Source organism: Nicotiana tabacum, chromosome 16 (assembly GCF_000715075.1).
Source record: "Nicotiana tabacum cultivar K326 chromosome 16, ASM71507v2, whole genome shotgun sequence".
Taxonomy (NCBI): Eukaryota; Viridiplantae; Streptophyta; class Magnoliopsida; order Solanales; family Solanaceae; genus Nicotiana; species Nicotiana tabacum.
The window spans coordinates 47,223,630-47,248,696 of record NC_134095.1 but is presented as its reverse complement, the minus strand read 5'-3'; the positions used below and the strand labels follow the sequence as shown (position 1 = coordinate 47,248,696).

The 25,067-nt window shown below is 39.4% G+C and overlaps 1 protein-coding gene across 1 annotated transcript; it reads left to right on the top strand.

Moving 5' to 3' along the window:
• Positions 1-12,150: 12,150 nt before the first annotated feature.
• On the top strand, positions 12,151-12,579 carry LOC107822496 (uncharacterized). The gene has a single exon (XM_016649048.1). The coding sequence runs from the start codon at positions 12,151-12,153 to the stop codon at positions 12,577-12,579; it is 429 nt and encodes a 142-aa protein (XP_016504534.1).
• The last annotated feature ends 12,488 nt before the right edge of the window (positions 12,580-25,067 follow it).

Sequence of the window (25,067 nt, the reverse complement as noted above, 5' to 3'; positions counted from 1 at the left end):
ATGCAACAGCCTTGCTTACTACCGTTGCGAGAGAGTTCGCTGATTTATTGAGGACCTTATTCCCAATATCAGGTCTAGCATGGCTCGTGAGTTAGAGATAGATATTTCTTATCATCAGATGGTGACCATCGCTAGTAGGATTGAGGGTATGCATGCTAGGGAGAGAGAGGAGAGGAAGGCCAAAAGGTCTCGAGAGTTGGGCCATTATTCTAGTGCCCGTACCCCAGCTGCAGGTCATCATGGTAGGGGTTATATGAGTCGCCCTGTTCATTCAGCTCTTCCAGTAGCCAGTAGTGCTCCAGCTCCTCTTAGGCCTCAGGAGTTTTATTATGCACCTCCAGTTTCTAGCGCATCTCCTGCGCGGGGTGCTTTCAAAGGTCATTCCAGCAGACCTGGCCCGAGCTAGTCACAACCACCACATTCTCCTAGAGCTTGTTTTGAGTGTGGTGACACACATCATATGGTAAGGGATTGCCCAGATATGGGAGGGGTGCACCTCCACAGACTTCTTAGCCACAACGTGCCCTGTAGAGTTCTCAAGCTATGGTTACAGCTCCAGTTGCTACCCCACTTGCTCAGCCAGCTAGAGGTGGAGGTCGGGGAGGTAGGGGTCGCCCTAGAGGGGTAGGCCAGGCCAAAGACTATGCCCTTCCTGCCCGCACCGAGGCTATTGCCTTCGATTCTATCATCACAGGTATTATATTGGTTTGTCACAGAGATGCATCGATTCTATTTGATCCAGGCTCTACTTACTCTTATGTGTCTTCTTATTTTGTACTGCATTTGGGTGTACCTCGGGATTCTTTGAGTTCCCCTATTTATGTTTCTACTCTTGTGGGAGATTCTCTCATTGTGGACCGCATTTATCAGTCGTGCTTGGTTGCTCTTAGTGGTTCTGAGACCAGAGTCGATTTATTGTTACTCAGTATGGTTGACTTCGATATTATCTTAGGCATGGACTGGTTGTCGCCCCATCATGCTATTCTTGATTGTCACGCCAAAACCGTGACACTGGCTATGCCAGGTGTACCGTGTGTTGAGTGGAGGGGTACTTTAGATCACACTCCCAGTAGAGTAATTTCTTTTCTTAAAGCTTAGCGTATGGTTGAGAAGGGGTGTGATGCGTACTTAGCTTATGTGAGAGATGTTAGTATTGATACCCCTTTAGTTGATTCAATCCCAGTAGTACAGGATTTTCCCGATGTATTTCTAGCTGATCTTCCAGGCATGTCGCCTGATAGAGATATTGATTTTGGCATCGATCTGTTGCTGGGTACTCAGCCCATTTCTATTCCTCCGTATCGTATGGCTCCTCCTGAGTTGAAGAAGTTGAAGGATCAGTTACACAAATTGCTTGATAAGGGTTTATTAGGACAAGTATATCACCTTGAGGTGCTCCTGTCTTGTTTGTGAAGAAAAAAGATGGTTCTATGCGGATGTGTATTGATTATCGCTAGTTGAACAAGATTATAGTGAAGAACCATTATCCTTTGCCTCGTATTGATGATATGTTTGACCATCTTCAGAGCGCACAGGTGTTTTCTAAGATTAACTTGCGCTCAAGTTACCATCAGTTGAAGATTCGGGAGCTAGATATCCCGAAGAATGCTTTCAGTACTCGGTATGATCATTACGAGTTCCTTGTTATGTCATTTGGGATGAACAATGCCCTAGAAACCTTTATGCATTTGATGCACAGTGTGTTTCGGCCGTATCTTGAATCATTCATCATTGTCTTTATTGATGATATTCTGGTTTATTTTCGAAGTCGGGAAGATCATGAGCAGCACCTGAGGACTGTGCTTCAGACTCTGAGAGAGAAGAAGTTATATGCTAAATTCTTGAAATGTGAGTTTTGGTTGGATTCAATGGCATTCTTAGGCCACGTGGTATCGAGTGAGGGTATTCAGGTGGATCTGAAGAAAATATAGGTCGTGTAGAGTTGGTCCAGACCATCCTCAGCTACCGAGATCCGCAGTTTCCTTGGTTTGGCTGGCTACTACCATCATTTTGTGGAGGGGTTTTCATCGATTGCAGCCCCTATGACTAGGTTGACCCAGAAGAGTGCTCCGTTTTAGTGGATGGAGGAGTGTGAGGCGAGCTTTTAGAAGCTCAAGACAGCTTTGACCATAGCCCCAATTTTGATACTGCCTGTAGGTTCGATGTCTTACACGGTATATTGTGATACCTCGAGTGTTGGAATCAGAGCGGTGTTGATGTAGGACGGTAGGGTGATTGCCTATGCATCCAGACAGTTGAAAATACATGAGAAGAACTACCCTGTTCATGACCTTGAGTTAGCTGCCACCGTTCACGCCCTGAAGATTTGGCGCCATTACTTATAAAGTGTCCCCTGTGAAATTTATACTGACCAACGGAGCTTGCAGAACCTGTTCAAACAAAAGGATCTAAATTTGCGCCAAAAGAGGTGGTTAGAGTTGCTGAAGACTATGACATCACTATTTTGTATCACCCGGGCAAGGGCAATGTGGTGGCCGATGCTTTGAGATGCCAGGCAGGGAGTTTGGAGAGTTTGGCTTATTTACAAGCATCGGAGAGGCCTCTAGCTATGGATGTTCAGGCCTTAGCCAGCCAGTTTGTGATATTGGATGTTTTGGAACCCAGTCGGGTTCTAGCTTGCGTGGTTTCTTGGTCTTACTTATTTGATCGTATCAGGGAGCGTCAGTATGATGACCCTCATTTGCTTGTCCTCAAGGACAAGGTTCAGCACGATAATGCTAGAGATGTGACTATTAGTGATGATGGGGTACTGAGGATGCAGGGTCGGATTTGTGTACCCAATGTCGATGGGCTTCAAAAGTTGATTATAGAGGAGGCCCATAGTTTGCGGTATTCCATGCATCCGGCTGCCACGAAGATGTATCAGGATTCGAGACAACACTATTGGTGGAGGAAGATGAAGAAAGATATGGTTTGATTCATTGCTCGGTGTCTTAACTGTTTGCAGGTGAAGTATGAGCACCAGAGACCGGGTGGGTTGCTTCAGCAGATAGAGATTCAGGAATGGAAGTGGGAGCGGATCACAATGGACTTTGTAGTTGGGCTCCCACGGACTTTGAGAAAGTTTGATGCTATTTGGGTGATTGTGGATCGGCTGACCAAGTTCGCTAACTTTATTCAGGTGTGTACTACGTATTCCTCGGAGCGGTTGGCAGAGATTTATATTTGGGTGATTGTTCGACTGCATGGTATTCTAGTGTCCATCATTTCAGATAGAGGCACTCAGTTCACATCACGGTTCTGGAGAGCCGTTCAGCATGAGTTGGGTACTCGGGTGGAGTTGAGTATAACATTTCACCCTCAGATGGACGGACAGTCCGAGTGCACTATTAAGATTTTTAAGGATATGCTCCGTGTATGTGTGATTGAGTTTGGAGGGTCTTGGGATCAGCTTTTGCCATTGGCAGAGTTTGCTTACAACAATAGCTACCAGTCCAGTATTCAGATGGCACCGTATGAGGCTTTATGTGGGAGGCGGTGTAGATCCCCAGTGGGTTGGTTTGAGTCGGGTGATGCTAGATTGTTGGGCTCTGACCTGGTTTAGGATGCTTTGGAGAAAGTTAAGGTGATTCAGGATAGACTCCGCACAGCCCAGTCCAGATAGAAGAGTTACGAGGACTAGAAAGTTCGTGATGTTTCCTAGAGTTAAGCGGACCGGAAGGTTCATGGTTGGAGAGCGGGTTCTGCTTTGGGTTTCTCCTATAAAAGGCATTATGAGGTTCGGGAAGAAAGGGAAGTTGAGTTCGAGGTTAATTGGCCATTTTGATATATTGAGGCGTGTTGGGGACGTTGCTTATGAGCTGGCCATACCTCCCAGCTTGGTAGGAGTTCATCCGGTATTTCATGTTTCGATGCCCCAGAGGTATCACGACGACCCGTCGCATGTGTTGGATGTCAGTTCAGTCCAGTTGGACAAGGATCTATCTTATGTTGAGGAACCAGTGGTAATATTGGATAGGCAGGTCAGAAAATTGAGGCCAAAGAATATTGCATCGGTGAATGTTCAATGGCGGGGCCAGCAAGTCGAGGAGGCGACCTGGGAGACAGAGCAGGATATGCGCAGCTGTTACCCTCATTTTTTCACTACTTCAGGTATGTGTCTATGCTCGTTCGAGGACGAACGAATGTTTAAGTGTAGGTGGATGTGACGATCCGGCCGGTCATCATAATAATTAACATCTTGATCCACTATTAATTGCTTTCCCGAGTTTATTTCTGCTATTTTGATTTGCCGGGATGTTTGGTTTTGTGTTTCGGGGAGTTTTGGGATGCTTAGTTCCAGAATGAGAGCTTAAGTGTTGGGAAGTTGACCGTAGTTAGAACAGTGTGAAGATGACCTCAGAATGGAAATCCGACGGTTCCGTTAGCTCCGTTGGGTGATTTCTGGCTTAGGGGCGTGATCGAATTGTGTTTTGGAGGTCTGCAGCTAATTTAGGCTTGAAATGGAGAGAGTCGAATTTTTGAAGTTTTCGGTTCGATAGTGAGATTTTGATCTAAGGATCGGAATGGAATTCCGAAATTTGGAGTAGCTCCGTAGTGTTGAATGTGACGTGCTTGGAAAATTTCAGTTCGTTCGGACGAGATTTGATAGACTTCTTGATCGAAAGCATAAGTTAAGAGTTCTTGGAGTTCTTACGCTTGAATCCTATGTTAAATTGGTGATTTGATGTTGTTGTGAGCATTCCGAAGTTTTGAACAAGTTTGAACGATGTCATGGGATGTGTTGGTACAATTGGCTAGAAGTCTCGGGGACTCGGGTGAGTTCCGGGATGTTTTAGGCCGAAAATCATAGTTGTTGCAGGTCCAGAAGAGTTGCAAGCCTCGGATCCCACCAGTGCGGTCCGCACAAAGTCTAGTGCGTCCGCGGTGGGGGCTGTGCGGCCGCACAAAATGCAGTGCGGTCCGCGGTGAAGAAAATTTTACTGGTCCTACATTAGATGCTCATATCTTTTGATCTACAGGTTTTGGAATAATTCAAAACGAAATTTGTAGCCCTTCGTGTCTAGTTTTCAGAAAGGTAAAGAAATCACAATTTGGATATCTGTAGAGAAATATATGGCTAAAATACTAAAGCATGTCACTGTAGGCAAAACTTTTGCGGACAACACTCATTTTTGTGTTGTCCGCAGTGGTGGAAATCCGCAGGGTGCCCTATAAATACGAGGTTTTGGGTTTTATTTCATATTTTGACCTAGAGAGCTCGGATTTTGGCTCTTTTTTGAATGTTTTTGAAGAAATTCATCGGGGTAAGTGATTCTAACTCAGATATGGCTAGAGTACATGAATCCATCATTTAATTCGTGATTTGGGATGGAATTTGGGAAGAAACTTGTGAGATCTTTCAAAAATATAAAATGATGATTTGAAGGACCAAATGGTATCAGAATTGGATAATTTTCGTATGGTTAGACTCGTGAGGGTATGGGGATTCTGAAAATGTAAATTTTACCCAATTTCAAGATGTCGGCCCGAGGGGTATTAGCTTAGAATTTAATTATAGAATCAGTTACTTGAAGTATTATTTATATTATGCAATTAAGTTGAATAGATTTGGGCCATTTGGAGTCAAGTACTCGTGGCAAAACGTTGTGTTGGGTTGATTTTGAGTCGGTTCGGGGTAAGTGGCTTGTCTAACCTTTTGGTAATTGAAATGCCTTGTACGTAAGGTGTCGAGTGCGTACATGTGCTAATTGTTGGAAATTCGGTTTTCTTAAGTAATTACTAGTATGTTTCCTTTCTTATTTCTATTTCTTGCACTATTAAGCCTGTTGTTAGCTTAGGAAATCATGTCTAAGTGACTTAATTTGCTTTATTTGATTCAACCTGCCTTACTTGAATTTTGTGTAGCATGCTAGGCTAGAATCACTTATTGCCTTAATATGAAATTTTGTCATTTATGTATATCTTCCTGCTGCTGCTGTGTATTTATTTTGGGACTACGGATGTAGGATTCCGGTAGCTCCCCCTTGTTTGTTTACTTTGGGACTACAGGTTCGATTCCTGGTAGATCCCCCTACACATTTACTTTGGGACTACGGGTTAGATTCCCGGTAGATCCCCCTGCACAATTATATGGAACTACGAGAATGCACCCGGTAGATTTTCCCAATACTGGGTATTTACGTTTGGGACTACGGAACGGGATTTTGATAGATCCCCGTGCACTATGAGTGGACTACGGGATGGGATCCAGGGAGATCATTCGGACATATATATGATGGACTACGGGACGGTATTCCGAGAGATTCACTAGATATGTAAAGATGGGACTACAAAATGGTATCTTGGGAGATCCCTGATTGTTACTATTGGTGTTGAGCTGTATTTTTTTTCCATATTTACCGTGTTATGTATAATAGTTGTTGTTCTGTATATCATGTGTTATTTCACTGCCGTACTTATTTATATTGTTCTGTCCTATACTGTTGATCTTTATATTTGTTTAACCTCAGTAGGGCCCTGACCTTCCTCGTCACTACTTAACCAAAGTTAGGCTTGGAACTTACTGAGTACTGCTGTGGTGTACTCATGCCTCTTCTGCACATATTTTTCATGTGCAGATCCATGTACCGCTGATCAGGTCTACTATCCTTGAGGGAGGCGACCGCTCTAGAGACTTCGAGGTACATCTGCCGCGTCCGCAGACCAAGAAGTCCCTTTCTATTCCTGCTTTTAGTATTTAGCCCTTCTGTACCTTTCTGTTCTTATTAGACATTCTGGAGTTAGAGCTATGTATTATTGATCTTAGCTTGTGATTCATGGGTTTTCGGGTCTTAGATTTATGTTTGTTATTGTGACTTAAACGTGGTGTAAGTCGAGCTGCACATTTAAACACTATTGCTATTTTATTTCTGTTTTAAATTGTTTATTTCCGCAAAATTTTTGGTTTTTCTTCCGCAAATTAGGCTTAACTAGTCATAAAGACTAGGTGCCATCACGATGGTTCACGGAGGGCGAACCGGGATCGTAACAAGTTAGGTCCATATTCTTTGTATATTTCTATAGATATGCTTTTGAATTAAATTATAAATTTCAGGTTTTCTGCTTTTCATAGCTTTACGCGTCCAGACTAAAAAATTTATATCTCTCTGCAGACACGTTGAAACCACGATCCGCTTGTGCCGTTGGAAAGACGACTTCTAGAGCTACTATATATACAAAATTCAAGTCCAGATGCTTTGTAAATTTATACAGATACTCTTTTAAACTTAGTTATAAAGTTCTATCATTTTGTTTTTCATATCTTTACACACCCTCATTGAAAGTACTTATATCTATATAGGCACATCAAAATCATTATCTGTTTGTTCCGTTAGAAAGATGACTTTTGGAACTACATTATATACAAAAATAAGGTCAAGAATCTTCGTATATTGTAAAGATATACTTTTGAATTCAGTTAAAATTTCAGGTATTCTTCTTTTCACAACTATGCGCGTCCTGACTAAAAAAGTTATATCTTTCTGTAGGCACGCTAAAACCACGATCCCCTTGTGCCATTGGAAAGATGACTTCTGGAGCTACAATATATACAAAATTGAAGTCCAGATTCTTTGTGAATTTATACAGATATTCTTTTGAACTGAGTTATGAATTTTTTGTCATTTTGGCTTTTTACAGCTTTGAAGACATGACAAAAATTTCTATATCTCTCTATAGGCATATCGAAATCACGATCCGCTTGTGCCGTCAGAAAGGGGATTTCTGGAACTACAAAATATCAGGTCTTAATTTTTTTGTAAATATATACAGATATTCTTTTTAATATCGGCTCCTGTTGCTTTTTGAGCCGAGGGTCTCCTGGAAACAGCCTCTCTACCCTTGGGGGTAGGGGTAAGGTCTGTATACATACTACCCTCCCCAGATCCCACTTATGGGATTATACTGGGTCGTTGTTATTGTTGTTGTTGTACATATATTCTTTTTAACTCAGTTCTAAATTTCTATCATTTATGGTTCTGTTTCTTTTTCTCTTCTGAGTGATTAAGAAACTTCTGTAATTAGTCGCACTATGACCTATTGAATTTACTGTTGGTGATTCCATAATAGCATAAATAATTATATCTTTTTTTTTTGAATTTAGAATTTTTGTTGTTGGCGTTGATGAACCAACTGGAAAAATAGTTGCTGAGATGATTCCTGAAACATTTGTAGGTCCAGTTCACATACAGGAAGAGATGGATAGCAACAAATCTGCCATGTTTAATAAAATACAATGCATGGATACGAATACTAGACTGGTAATGTTGAAAATAATCCTTTTTAATTAATATATAGATTACTATATTGCAAGTTCATGTTACTGTGATATTTACTAATAAAATTTTGGAATAATGCAACACTATCCTTCCGAGTAATCATTCCCTGATCGCTTATGTATACACTCGGAATTTGATATATCTGAAAGTGGGATTTCGTGAGTTTGTTCATTTCTTTTGTTTATGTTGTTGGTTATGCTTTATTGCCAAAATATTAGATAAATGTATTAATTAGGTGAAGCAATTGCGAAATTTTTTTCTATCAAATCTGCCATTATGTTCGAACACTTATATTTTATTATCATATCATGTTCAGTCATAATAGTTCACCTGTAGGAAAACTTCTACATTTGTATGCGCCTAAAGTTTAACAGGATTTCGACAACCTTTGCAAAGTAGGTTTTGAAAGGGAAGACTTTATTATTTCAGCATGTTCTTTCTACCATGAAAATAGCGTAAATATTGATCCACATTCATCTTTAAGAAATTGACTCTTAAATCAGTACTTACTGACTCTTTCAGTAAACAGTTCCAAGTAACTTTAAAAGATGAATTAAGAAAGATGAATATTTCTTAGAACATGTCTTATCTCACACCTAGGTGCTACTATGCTTATTAAACTTACTACAAAAGTAATAATAGCATGAGAGTCCATAAAACTACTGTAAGTGTGTATACGCTTAAAGTATAACAAGCTTTAGCTGCAGATTCTCCTAATATTTCAGCTATTGAAAAGCACAAAAAAATCAACATTAGTCTTCTAGCTTATAATATATTAGGCCTAAACTATGTTATGCCCATACTAGAGACCACCTTTAAGATAACCAAAGTAGCTAATAGAATACAACAACAACAACAACATACCCAGTCTTATCCCACACTGTATGATCTGGGGAGAGTAGTGTGTACGCAGATAATAGAATAAAAAAGAGAAAAAACATATGCACACTCAATGTTTACATAAAATTGTATTAGTTTATCAATGATGGATTGATACGAGAACTGAGAATACATAGTAATAGATGCATATATGAAGGAAACGTTCAATCAGTTTATCGATTTGGATTGTGGTGTAAAAATGAGCATGAGTAAGTTTTTTCTTTTTCTCCAAAAAAGAAACTTTCCATAAATATTTTTTTACATATATTAGCTTTTATTGATTTTGCATTTTCCTTTTGGAAGTTTAATCCAAAAATTCAGTTCCACATTCAGAAAAAAATATCAGACAAGTCGGATTTTGCATAGAAGATGCTGCATCATCTTAGGCATCGTAAAGAAATGGTGGTTGCTGCTCAAAATTCATGCTTATCATAATCCATGAGTAGAAGTAAATCAATGAAACGGCAATGCATGATTTTCTATATTTTACATTTTAAGATCTCATGATTGAATTGTGCATGAGGACAAATAGAATCAAGGTTATCCACTACCTCAATTTAGTAATGACGTGATAACTTGGATTTTTTTGATTGAAATGTGTTGAACTCTATGATAATTACACCGTGACAAGGAATTAGTACGTAGTTTGATTACTTGCCTGGTGCGGAAGAGAGCTAGTAGTATACATAGTTCAAAGAGAAAATTTCATATTAAAGAATCACAAATAGATGCTTTTTCAATATACAACTAAGAGTTATTAATCTATCAGACAATAATTCATGCTTTATTGAACTTCTGATTTTCTTCTCTTTTCTCTTGTCCAAGAATGATTAATTGACGCTCTATCATGATTTGAACAATCTAAGAATATTCTTTTTTAAGTATATTTTCTTATATTGATTTTGCAGTTTTATTATACAAATTTAATCAAAAAAAATCCAGTTCTACATTTAGAAAAAATGTCAACCAGGTCAGATTTCACTCAAAAGTTGCTGCATAATCTTAGGTTTTGTAAAGAAATGGTAGTTGCTGCTCAAAATACAAGCTATTCAAACTCCACGAGTAGAGGCAATCAGTGCATAGTTTTTCCGGAGTTACTGGTGATAATTCCACATTTACATAAATAATCACATTTTCTTATTACACTCTACCCTTCATTGCTTAAAGAATTAAGCTTTTTACTAATCGTTATTATTAGGAAGCTAAAAAAATATTTGTTATCATTTTCAGCCGGCCTCTGTTTAGTCATGCGGGGTGGCACTTTATGGGTTGAGGCATATCCTTTTAAGTACCAGAAAAACTATTCAAGTGAGTTTTTTTATATGTTCATATATCCTAAGGAGTTTACGGGATGTTTAGAAGTCTTAATTTGACTTTGATGTTTCTCTTTGCAGCGAATGATGGCGATGCAATTGGTTTAGTTTAAGCGTGTCTTTCAGGTCTCTACCATTACCATCTCTTTCTATAACTTATGCTCTTATTGTCCATATAATGCTGATTGTAAATGCAAGTTTGTTTTCATGACAACTTTGCCCTCACAAGCTTATATGGTACATTTCGTTTATGCGCTTTTACTTTCCAATTGCTTGAAGATTCTATTAAACTTCTTTATTTTTCTTCCTTGAAAAGTTTTGTTCATGTTTTGATATGTGGACTTCATGAATAAGCAGGAGTTTAATTTCTATCATCCGCAAATTTATACTGATTAGTCTTCGTTGGTAAATATTCTCTTACCTAAAAAAGTTGTGCAAGAGTTTGATCCTTCAACTACTTTAAATTCCATTAAAAAGGCGCAAAGAAAGCTACATGGGTAGCTCAATAGAAGAAGATATTGAAATAAATCTTAAATTTTTTTGTGAAGTTAAACTAGCTACCTCACTTCAGTTCTCTATATGTTGTCTTTAACTTGACAATGCATCCTCCATGAATACTCAGCTTTCTCTTCTGTAATGTAGGTTTCTACAGTTAATTGAGAGAAATATATACCATTGAATTACTGACAATAATGCAATGTAAAATAGAATTATCAATTTTCGTAAAAGTTAACTGAAGTTTGCAACAAGACGAGGCCATCCCTAACTTTTAGTCACGAATTATCGTCTGATAAATATGTAGACATTCCATAAAATAATATATTATTTTTCTGAGACATTGATTTTATCCATCATGTAGAATACAAGTTAGAGACAACAACAAAAAGTTGATATGATATGATTGCACGCCTGTGTACCTTGTGCAATTCTGTTGTATTTCACCCTTTTAATGGTATTGGAAATTATGTAATTGCCTAATTTATTTTGTAGTTTGCCTAATTTCAATCTCTTTATTACAAAGGTCTCATCAAACAATCTTAATTCTCATCAAGTAATCTTAAGCAGCTATTTGTTGCCTTTCTCAAACAATGCTAATACATGTAGCCAATAATCTAATGTTTTATTTTCTTCCTTGATAGCTGTTTATTAAAATGGATAACTGTGTTTTTGCATGACTTCAATTTAGGAATATTTAGTGCATTACATGTTTAAAAAATAATATCATTTGCATGCTTCTTTGTGTTCCATATTTTTCATGTAATATTTTCTTATAAAAATTTATATTTGATATTTTCCGCGCAATGCACGGGTACGGATACTAATTATTTTTAAAGGGAGTGCAAAACTAAAAGGACTTGCATATGGTATTCATTAACCTTGAGAAGACTTATGACAAAGTCCTGATGGAAGTGCTATAGAGATGTTTGGAGGTTAATTAGCGGAGTCCCGTACTGATAGCGTACAATAGGGTGATTAAGGACATGTACGAAGGTGCTAAGACTCGGGTGAGGATGGCGGGAGGAGACTCGCAACATTTCCCTATGGAGATAGGGTTGCATTAGGGATCAACCCTTAGCTCGTTTTTGTTTGTTGCAGCGTTGGATGTGTTGACACGACACATGCAAAGGAAGGTGTCATGGTGTATGTTATTTACTAATGACATAGTACTGATTGACGAGATGCGCTGGGATGTTAGCATTATGTTGGAAGTTTGGAGACAGGCGTTGGAGTCCAAAAATTTCAAGTTGAGTAGGTCGGAAACTGAATACTTGGAGTGCAAGTTCAGTGATGAGAGATATGAAGAAGAAGTGGAAGCAAGTATTGAAACTCAAGTCATTCCCAAAAGATATAGTTTCAAGTATCTTGAGTCTATAATTCAAGGCAACAGGGAGATTGACGAGGATGTTACTCAACACATTAGAGCGGATTGGATGAGATGGAGGCTAGCTTCGGGGGTTTTATGCGATAAGAATGTACCGCTCAGACTTAAGGGCAAATTTTACATGGTGGTGGTTAGACCTGTTATGTTGTATGGAGCTGAATGTTGGCTCGTTAAGAAATTCCATGTCCAAAAGATGAGCATAACTGAAATGAGGATGTTGAGATGAATGTGTAGACATACCATGAAAGACAAGATTAGGAATGAAATTATTAGGGACAAGGTGGGAGTTGCATCTGTGGATTACAAGTTGTGGGAATCAACGTTGCGATGGTGTGGGCATGTGAGGATGAGAGTGTAACGACCCGACCGGTCGTTTTGAGCTTTTGCACTTTGCTCGCTATTTCTCGAGCATGACTAGCCCCGTGTGATATATTATGACTTATGTTAATTGTCGGTTTGGATTTTTAGGGTAATCGGAGTGAATTTGGAAGAACAGTTCTCAGTATGAAGCTTGAAATTTGAAAGGTTTGACCAAGATTTGACTTGTTGGTATATGATGTAAGATCAGAATTTTTATGATTTTGTTAGCTCCATTAGGTGATTTGGGACTTAGAAGCATGATCGGAATGCATTTCGGAGGTCCGTGAAAGGTTTAGGTTTGAATTAACAAAATTGAGATTTTGGCGTTTTCCGATTGATAGGTGAGATTTTAATATAGAGGTCGGAATGGAATTTCAGGAGTTGCAGTAGTTCCGTTGTGTCATTTGGGATGTGTGTGTAAAATTTCACGTCATTCGGACGTGGTTTGGTTGGATTTTTGATCAAAAGCGTAATTTAGAAGATTCTTGGAATTCTTAGGCTTGAATCCGATGCAATTTGGTATTTTGATATTATTTTGAGTGTTCTGAAGGTTAGAACAAGTTTGAATGATGTTATGAGATATGTTGGCATGTTTGGTTGAGGTCTCGAGGGACTCGGGTGAGTTTCGGGTGGTCAATCGGATCATTTCACGTTGTGAAAAATTGCAGAATTTAAGTTGTTAGTGTTGTAGGTTTTTGACCTTCACGTTCGCAATGCATGTCCCGTGTTCGCGAAGGGTTAAGGTGTAAGGCTGTGGAGTTGGCCTTCGCGTTCGCGAAGATGGTCCCTAGATAGCGACGGTGAGAAGTCTATGGTCATCGCGTTCACGATGCTTAGGTCGTGTTCGCATAGAGGAAGAGGAGTAGCTGGGTCCCCAGTGCATTTGTTCTACGCGTTCGCGTAGTAGCGGTCGTGATCGCGAAGTGTAGAGTGTTTTGTACATTGCGTTCGCGAGAGAGGTCTCGCATTAGCGTAGAAGGAATTTCAGCCTGTGAAGCGGTGTGCTTCGCCAACGTGAGGGATATGCCGCATTCGCGATGAAGCAATACCTGGGCAGTCAGATTATATTTTGAAAACGAGGGTTTATGTCCAATTTAATAAAAGTCATTGGAGAGCTCGGGAGAAGGTGAAATTTGAGGGGATCTTCAGTGGAGCTATGGGAGTAAGTATTCTTCACTCATATTTGGTTTAATTCCATGATTTAGTCTTGAATTTTATCATTTAATTTGAGAAATTAGAGTGAAAATTGGGAAAAATGGAAGAAAAGTTTGAGAATTCTTTTGGGGATTTGAATGGGCAATTGAGGTCCCATTTTTATGTTCTTGGTATGTATAAACTCATGAGAGCATAAGGATTCTATTGATGTAATTTTTATTGGATTCTGAGATGTGGGCTTGGGGCCCGGGTTTGAGCAATTTTGAAATTTTTGATATAAATTGAATATTTTCGAGTGGGCTTTGTTCCCGTAGCATATTTTAATGGTTATGTACTGATTGTGAGTAGATTTGGAGCATCCGGAGGTCGATTCGTGAGGGCAAAGGCATCGCGTACTAGAGTTTGGACCGTATCGAGGTGAGTAATGATTGCAAATGTTATCCTGAGGGTATGAAACCCTGGATTTGCACATCGTTGTGCTATATTGAGGTGACGCACACGCTAGATGACGAGCGTGGGGTCGTGTATTGTTGGGGATTGTTACTTAGTCCGTCGCGAATGACTATTTTACCACGTATTTGACTAAAAACTATTTGATATCATCATGTTTTGGGCTGAATGTCGTACTTGGGCCTTGTGCCAACTATTTGAACCCTTAGGTGATTTTTATTTATATTTCCTCATGGTTTTGACTTTATGGTGGAACTCAGTCATGCTATATTCTACTGTTTTCATAACTCAACAATGTTTACTCTACTTTAACACTTAAATGATATTTTGGGCTGAGCACCATGTTTTACTATTGCCCGAGTGGCTGTGAGATTCTGACTGAGTAAGGCTAATGGCCTATGTTGTGATGAAACACTGATTATGATTATGAAGCCGATGGCCTGAGATTTGTACGTCATGAGGTGACTTGTTGATATGAGGCCGAGAGCCTATTGATGATGCCACGAGATGGCTTGATATTGCGCTTGGGCTGTAAGGGACCCCTCCAGGAGTCTGCACACCCCTAGTGAGCGCGGGTACCCATTGTGATGTGAGATATAGCCCGAGGGGCATGGTATTGTTCTATGTTGTTGCCCGAGGGGCTGTTTCTGTTGGTATTTGTGCCTAAGGGGCAGTTTTTTCTGTGCTTATCTGTTCTAGTTGCTTTTCATTTACTTGTTTAACTGTAAAATAGTATTTTAAAGAAGTTTAAACTGAGCTAAGATATTTTAAGAGATTTCACAGATTCATTGCTTTCTTACTTGTTTTATACTGCTTCTATACAACATGTTGATGTGCTTTACGGGATTTTTTATCGCTCAGTCTTGTGTGCAGATTCAGGTATTTCTACACCCAATAGCGAGTATTGGTTGATCAGAGACAGAGTCATTGGAGTTTAGCGAGGTAGCCGCTGATGTCCGCAACACTGCTTTTCTCCCTCTTGATGTCATTAGACTGTATTTAGTACATTTTCAGAATTTCCGTTATATTTTAGACCTTAGTAGATGCTCGTGACTTGTGACGCCCTGATGTCGGGCTGTATCTATTTCCGCACTTGTTCTATTTCGCTAAATTTATACTTGTTGGGGATTTATTCTTATAAATGACTTAAATTGACTTATTAAAATTTTTGAAATGAATATTGGGATTGTGTCGACTGACCTTGTCTTCACGAGAGGCACCATCACGATCGGGTCTGGTTTGGGGTCGTGACAGAGAGACATATATGCCCTGCTCAGGAGGTGTGAGAGGTTGACCATGGCGGGCTTGAGGGAGGGCAGGGATAGGACAAAGAATTATTGGGGAGAGGTGATTAGGTAGGACATGTCGGTGCATCACCTAACCAAGGACGCGACTAGCGATAGGAAGGTGTGGAGGTCGATGATTAAGGTGGTGGATTAACAGGTAGTTGTGAGTTTCTCCTAGGTTTACCAGTAGTACTAGTAATATTCTTGTTGCTGGTTGAAAGATATTTTCTTCTAGTTTGTTATTATATCTGGTACTTAGCAACCGCGTCCATTATTATTGAAAATTGCTACTGGAAATTATTGCTCCCTGATTGTTTCTATTTGATGCTACTTTTTCTCTCCTTTTACTAGAAATTGTTGCTCCCTCATTGTTATTATTTGATGCTATTTTTTTTCCCTTTTTATTTATCGTCTTTTGTCTCCCTCTTCTTTCCACCTTTTCTTGAGTCGAGGGTCTACTGGAAACAACCTCTCACCTCTCCAAGTAGGGGTAAGGTCTGTAGATACACTACTTTCCACAAACTCCACTTGTGGAATTATATCGGGTATGTTGTTGTTGTTGTTGCAAAGTCAAAAATGGGCAACTAAAAGTGAACGGAGATAATATATTTTAGACCACGATCTATTTTTTTAAAAAATAAAATAAAATTTTGATGAGAAAATATTAAATCACGGTCTAAATTTTTGTAAATTATTGCAAATGTTAGATCAAAATCTAATGATTAGAAAAGGATTACAAAACAAAAAATCCTCCTCCTTCTCTCTAGGAAGAAGGTGAATAGTAATTCTGTCACTATTCACCAAGCCATAACTCCGACATCCGGCAAGGTAATATCACAAGATTGGTCTTAAAAGAACCCCCTTCTCTTAGAGAACAATCCCCAACTGGTTTCATCCTCATATTCATAACCTATTTTTCTAGATCTTAAATTCTATTTCGCGATTTACTGTAGCAAGCAGAATTTTCTAGATTTTGTTGTTATTTTCAGTTTTTCACGTCAATGATATGGTGACGTTTTGAGCAGCCATGGATGTTGTCGTCTCTCCCCAGCCTTTGGCTGTGGGAGAGCCACCAATAAAACCCACATATGCTCAGCAAATCGCAACTAAAATAGACCCCATACCTCGCACAACTCCAAAACTTAAACCAGTCCAGTTCATCCATGGAGAGCCAACTGTAATGTTTTCCTTAGAAGAACGACAACAGTTTGCTGTGGAGGAAGGCTTGCATCAATCAGTAGTGATGAAAGTATCTCCAGGAGCACTAGAACTCAATGAGCAACGAGAATTACTGCCCAAACACTTAGGTGTTAAAGGTCGATGTATCATCGGTTTAATCGCACCAAGACAATTACTGCTAAGGTTTGATCGTTATGATGATTATGTAAGTTCTTTAGCTCATTCTGTTAATTATCTGCTGTATAAGGGTGTTCAGCTTCAATATCGTGTATTTCCATGGACGATTGGTTATAACCCAAAGGAGGAAACAACAAAAGCAGTGGTTTGGATATCGTTGCCGAATTTGTCACCAGATTTATTTGCGATGCCTTCATTGTTTCTATAGCATCTGCTGTAGGAAAACCAATTGCCATTGATAAGGCAACACAAACTAAGTCTAGACCTAGCACTGCTAGGGTGAAGGTGATCTTAGACTTGCTTGACAAACATCCTAATCGCGTAAGGTTGCAAAGTGTGGATACAATTTCTGGAAAAGTACTGGAGGTTTTTCAAGAAATCGTTTACGATAATTTACCACTGTATTGTAATTGTTGTAAGCATCAAGGCCATGATGAAACTACGTTTCGAAGACTTCAGAAAAAAAATCGTGATGAGGATGCTCAGATTGATGAAGAGCAACCTCGTCAAGAACAAATTGGTGGTGCGAAATACAAGGGAGATTTACGTCAGTTTTTGAATGAGACGAGGGCCTTAAATGATGGTGATCGAACTGTTGGAGATCACATTAACCATACAGATGCTACAAAGGTGTTAAGAGCTCCTCAAAGGGCTCATGAACATGCTGAAATTTGATCAAGACAACACATGTAACAGCCGTATCTACAAGGCATATGGGGCGTAATCCTGTTTCTAGTGCAATTGTCCCAGTTGTTGAAGCCCTTGCTAGAGTTGCGCAGGACTTGAAGGCTGCAAAAAATACTTTGGTTGATCAAGATTTACCTGGAACTTCTAAAGGTTCAGCATTTGTACCTGGGATGATGAATGACAGTGCTTTAGATGCAGCTGTTCGAACAATGTTTGCCAAGAATAATGCAGCAGTAACATTGATAGGACAAGTTGACAAAGCTGAAAGACGATCAGCTACTGTAGGTTCACAATTGGAGGCTAATGTTGCATTGAATGCAACTAGTAATCGTCCTACTGCTGGGGTTATTAAAGCTACTGCTGCAAATGTTGATCTAACTGAAAAAACAGCTCAGTTAATAGATACTACAGTGCAAGATGAGGAGCAGGAACTTGACGATGTTGATGTTGTGAGAAGTGCAGATGCTACAGGTTTGAAGGCAGGTGCTGGGCTCTTTAATGAAGGGGTTATGACTTCTGTTGCTGGGGTTATTGACAATTCAAATACAACACATGCTTCAGCTCCTATCGTGCCACTAGATGAGGTGTTAAAATTGGACAAGGGGCTGCCTAAACAATCCAAACATGTTCATGCCTCCACTATCTCTACAAGAATGCACCTAGTTACTGGTGGTGCAATGCAGGCCGATGTTGATCGAGGAAAAAATGTTTTGGCACATGGTCATCAAATTTCTTCGGGGCAAGATAAAATAGGTGTAGGGGCAATAGGTACTACAAAGAGTAACAACTGGAAAGTGGTGAACAAATCACCTAGCAAGAAGTAAACTCCAATGCTTCAAAATCGGATTGTACCATCAAAGGCTATTCGAGTTTCAAACTCTTTCGATGCTTTGGTGAATGAGGGTGAGCATGTTAATAAGGAACAAAAGATGGGGTACGAGATACGATAAGATGCTGGAAAAACTAATTTTATAGGGAGTGAAAAAGAGCAGAAAAATGAAGCGGACAGTGTTTGCCTTGAGATCGCATCTGGTGGTAATCACAATGGTGAGACAAGTCAAATTCATGCTGCAGATATGCCAACGCTACATATTTCCAATTCAGAGCTTGATAAAATGGTAAACGATGCCGTGGCAGCTATGATGATGAACACAACCCCAAAAATTTGCCAACTATAATATCCAGGTAGTAGCAAATAATAACTTGCCAAGAACACAGGGGGTCGACTAATTGTGTTGAAGGACATTGTTCCTGTTGATGCATAAAAGGCCGAGGCAATCCAATTGTCTACAGCAACCACGAGGTCCAGTACTCCAAAGATGCATATTTCTAGTCCGGAAGTAGCCAAAATCATTAAAGAGACTCAGATGGATATGATGATGAATGCAAAGCCTCTGATCAAGCAACCATTGGTCGCTTTGAACACATCGGTGTAGGAGGTGCCTACTCAATCGCTAGAATCATTTGGTGAGCATGGTGGTGAATCTAGGCAGACGATGATTTCTACAGGAAATAACAATGAGGTTATCAGTGCAAATATGAGGGCGATGGCAATTAAATCCAAGCTCTAGGATGACCAGCGTGAGTATGATGATGAAGAAGATTGTGGTGTTGATTTTGCTGGATACTCATCTGAAGAGGCAGATCATGAGGTTGATCAGGAGAGTGCAGGTGAAGAACTTAATTCAATAACACTGGCTAAACCAGATGGTATTCCAAACGCGAGCCACAAAAGCATGTTGAATCTCAACGCTCCAGCTTTCATTCCCAGGTACTCTCCAGTTGCTGCTCTAAAAGTCAAGGATGCATTAGCTGGAAACATAGTTCAAAATGCAGCCACACCTAGTAACCAGATTGATCCAGCTAGTCAAAAGTATGGGCAGCAGCAGCTGAATGCAAACACCTTAGGAGCTATAGTCACACTTCCAACTAGTGGACAGCAGCAGCAGGATACAACGCCACCAACTATCACATTGCAAGATGGAAAATTGCTTGATGCATTGCAGCAGCAGAATGAAAACAATGCAGGAGCAGGACAGCAACAGTTATCTATAAGGGCACCTGTTATCACGATGGAGGACAGAAAGCTACTTGATGCAATGGTAAGTTCTAAGCCCCTAAATTCTCTAAATACAAATCAAGTTGGTAGCACTGGGTGTGGGGATTGGACCAGCAACCAGGTGAAAGGCACAAAACAAAGTCAAAACAAGGCAACTATGGTTAACAGACAAGATGGAAATGGTTTGATGGCACAAGAATTTTTTCAAGACATGTCAGATCCAGTATCTGTGGGTAGAGATATGTAGGAGGAAGGAGAAGAAGATGCAGTTTTGAAAGAATGTCGCGCACATGCAGCAAGAAAAGGTGATTTATCACCTATGCATAGCGGAAAAAATAGGAAATCTCATACAAGGAAAAATAGTTGGGACGACAAGGTTAGTGATTTTTTAAATGTTAGGCGACCTCCAATAAGAGTTTCCAAACAAAAGCAGGCATCCCCAACTACATCAACGAGGTCCAACTGTTCAAAAAAGAAATGATGATTTTTGAATACATTTTGAACACGGCTGAGGAAAACAACAAAGAATTACAAATTGAAGATTTTACAAGTTTGCAAAAGAAAGGACATGAACCAAATTGGTACTTCATTCTATTATACCACTTTATTAGTATTCTCATTTGTAATATCATCACAGAGTATGTTATAAACTCTGTGATGATCATTGAATATTTGGTACTCTCCAGTTCTTATTTTTTACATGCGTGCTAGTAGGTGATGCCTTTTCTCTGCCTCAATAGGATTAGTAGGGTAAGGTTTAGCCGGGTTTGAGTTTCCTTGGTACTATGCCATTGGAAAAATATCCACACGACTATGAGATTATATGCCCTCGTGAGACTTTGCCGGCAGCTACACCATGAATCCTCTACATGAGGCTGCCATCATAAGGCAATGTGAGGCGCAGATGAGTTATTATATAGCAAAGGCATATGGGTAACAATACCGGTGCTATTGTCCCCCTTATTTGTACTGTTCCTAATTGTTGTATTTTTCTTTTCTTTCATTACTGAAAAATTATCCCTAGGCGCTTGCCTAGCGGATTGCCAAAAAAAAATCTAATGATTCGTGAGCAATATGAAAATTATATGGGCAAACATCGGACCGACTCTAACGTTGTGCAAAAAGAGTAATTCCAAGGATTATATTTTTAAAATTTTTTAAAATATGGACAAAATTTGGAGGAGCTTGAATTGGAACATTTGCGTAAATCAACCATAACTTTTAAGGCCCAACTGATGTAGGAACTATAAGAACAGGGATTTTTACATACCTATACACTATTGAAAACTTCATTACCCTTCCTACTCAAGTTTCAATTTAATTACCTTATATTTACAAATTTACCAATTATATAAACTTAGGAATTACATGAGTATCCCTTTATATTAGGAATCAATTATTTTCCATTCTTACTCTCTCTCCCTCATGCTCTCTCTCTCTCTATGTCTCTCTATATCTCCCAATCCCTAATTCCAGTAATGTGGAGAAAAGGAAAAGAGAGCAGCAATTCCACCATTGACGGCCATTAAAAAGCTTTGAAGCTTTGAATTCGAATTTGGGTTTTCAAAAAATATTATTTGTTTGAATTGGGCGTTGTTGCAAACAATTGAGAATTCTCTTTACGTCTCTCTCTATATCTCAATCTCAAGTTCCAGTAATGTCAAGCAAAGGAAAAGAGAACATCAATTCCACCATTGACAACCATTAAAAAGCTTTGAAGCTTTGAGTTCGAATTTGGTTATTCAAAAACCATTATTTGTTTGGATTGGATGTTGTTGCAAACAATTGAGAATATGATTTGGAGTTTATATCTCAATTTTGAGGATGTTTGGTAAAGATTAAGTGTCACGACCCAAATTTTCCACCCTCGGGAGTGTTACAGATTTTATTACCCTTTTCCCTTAACATTTTAACAATTCCAAATTAATATGTGATCAATAGCGGAATAACCATAATAACAAAAGAAATGCGGAAGACGAAATCTGATAATTTAACTAGATACTAGTACAAAATCCAACATACAACTCTACCCAGAATTGGTGTCACAATGTCACGGACCATCTACGAATACTATAAACAGTGGTCCAAATGGAAAATACAAGTCTGTCTCTGAAATACATTAAAGCAGAATTGAAAAGATAGAAGGGTACGCCAAAGACGGCAGACGTCTGCAAGACTACCTCGGGTCTGCGCTGGATTGAAGGCAGCAACCTCTCTATGGTCTGAATGCTTCAGTATCGGGATCTGCACACAGTGCAAAGTGTAGTATCAGCACAAGTGACCCCATGTGCTAGTAAGTGTTGAGCCTAATCTCAGAGAAGTAGTGACGAGGCTAGGACAAGACTACTAAATAAACATGAGCAGTTAAATCATATACGGCAAGTAATAATAACAGAAACTAGCAGTTAAAGATGGGAGGGGGGAACATGATACTGGGGACATCAAGTGCTAATAGAATTTCATTAGAGAATCACAAGAACACCATAATTCAATTATGATCAAGAATAAGGAAAACAATAACAAGTATACATCATCACCCTTCATGTTTTTACTCTCATTCTCACCATAAAAGTCAATAGATTCGGTACGACACGACATCGCCCTTCATACTTTTACCTCACATAATCATGGTACGGTATTATCCTTAGTGCATTATCACTCATATCATGGCACAACATCACCCTTTGTGCTTATACATTCATAATATCGGCACGACATCACCCTTCGTGCATTAACACTCACTCAACAATATCACGTGCGGCATCACCCTTCGTGCTTACCACTCTTCCTTACCCAAGCAACAATCACAAACAATTTGAGGAAGGGAATCAATAAAATCACAATAGAATCCCAGCAAGGGAACAATAGTATAACAATAATATTCTTGCAAGGGAAACACTATCATAAGCAATAATATCCCGGCCAGGGAAATAATATCATAACCTCTTCTCATTTCCACAACCATTTCACAACACAAATCTTAACTTGAGCCAATGATCTACAATGTTCAATTGCCAAGAATACTTCTATAAGCCTTGTTTAACATTAATAATCATCATATTAAGCATGGACAATACATAACGGAGTCACAACATTCATAGTATAAGACTCACGGGCATGTTTGACACCAACGTATAAATACTCGTCACTACACCTATACGTCGTACTCACAATTAACACATAGCAAATAAGACCACAACTCATATTCCCTCAAGCTAAGGTTAGACCAAACACTTACCTCAATGCCCCGAATACAATCCAGCCTCAACTACCGCTTTACCTCTCGATTCCACTTCCAATTCGCTTGTATCTAGTCACAATTTACTTAACGATATTAATAAATGCTAAATGAATCAATTTTAATGCATGAAAATAGATTTTCTAATGAATTCCCCAAAAAGTCACAAATCGACCCCGACCCACTTGGTCAAAACCCGAAGTTCACACTAAAACCCAATCACCCATTCACTCATGAACTCAAATGCATAATTTATTTTGAAATCGGACCTCATTGAGGCCCAAATCCCCAAAATTTGAAAATCCTAGGTTCTACTCAAAATCACCCAATTTTCCATGACAAACCCTTGATTTTGAAATGAAATCATGTAAAAAGATGGATTAGATTAAATGAAATGAATTAGAAATGACTTACTAATGATTTGGAAGAGTATGTGCCTTTGAAAAATCGCCCAAAGATGTTTTAGGGTTTGAAGAGTTGTAAAAATAAATGAAATCCCGTCAAAATCCCACTTAACTGGTCGTAGATGTCGCAATTTCGACGGGAGATTCACAATTGCGAAGCTCGCAAATGCGAACCTGTGCCTTGTCTGCTTTCCTCGCAATTGCGAACAAATTGTCACAATTGCGATAACTGACCCTCCCCTGATGACTTCGCATTTGCGAAGGAAGGTTCGTAATTGCGAACATGGCAGGCCTGGGCTTTCTTCACAAATGCGATCAAGCCCTCGCAATTGCCAAGCCTGTTGGGCTCGCAATTGCGAAGCCTGACCTCGCAATTGGGAGATCAGAGCCTGCAACACAACTGAACCTGCAATAGCCAATTCTCTAAGTCCAAATTCATTTTGTGGCATATCCAAAACTCACCCGAGCCCTCGAGGCTCCAAACCAAACATGCACGCAAGTCCAAAAATATCATACGAACTTGCTCGTGCGATCAAATCATCAAAATAACATCAAAAACTATGAATTAAACCTCAAATTCATGAAATCGCTCAAGAACATTGAAATTTCTATTTTCTCAACTATAGATCCGTTTTATACCAAACGAACTCCGATTTTTACCAAATTCTACAAATTCAACCAAATTATTATTTTAAACTTGTACCGGGCTCCGAAACCAAGATACGGGCCCGATACCATCAAGAAATTGCATCAAGAATGTTGATGACCTTATTTTAAAGGTCAATTTCCTTATTTTACTTAGATTTCACATAAAAGGTTTCCGAAAATGCGCTCGGACTGCACACACAAATTAAGATAAAACAAAAAGAGGTTTTTAAGGCCTCGGAACACATAATTTACTTTCAAAATGAGTGATGACCTTTTGGGTCATCATATTCTCCACCTCTAAAACAATCGTTCGTCCTTGAATGGACATAAGTAAAGTACCTGAGTCAGAGAAAAGATGGGATTTCAGCTCCGCATATCGGACTCGGACTTCCAGGTTGCTGCCTCAACAGGCTGACCCCTCCACTGAACACGAACCGAAGAAAAACTCTTTGATCTCAACTGACGAACCTGTCGGTCTAGAATAGCTATCGGCTCCTCCTCATAGGACAAGTCCTTGTCCAACTGGACAGTACTGAAGTCTAACACGTGGGATGGATCGCCGTGATACTTCTAAAGCATGGACACATGAAACACCGGGTGCACAGCTGATAAACTCGGCGACAATGCAAGTCTGTAAGCCACCTCTCCCACTCGATCAAGAATCTTGAAAGGACCAATACATTTAGGGCTTAGCTTTTCCTTCTTGCAAAATCTCATCACGCCCTTCATAGGCGACACCCGAAGCAATACAAGCTCGCCGACTATGAATGCCATATGACGAACGTTTCGGTCGGCATCACTTTTGCCTAGACTGAGCTGTACAAAGCCTATCCTGAATTATCTTAACCTTGTCCAAGGCATCCTGTACTAGATCAGTACCCAACAACCGAGCCCTTCTGTTACGCCCCATAGTATTACGATGATGTTACGCCTTACAGTATTATATTACGATGATGTTATGCTTTGCAGTATTAAGTTACGACGAGTGTTGTACTCAATAGTATTACATTACGGTGATGTTACGCTTCGCAGTATTAAGTTACTACAGTGTTGCACCCAGCATTATTACGT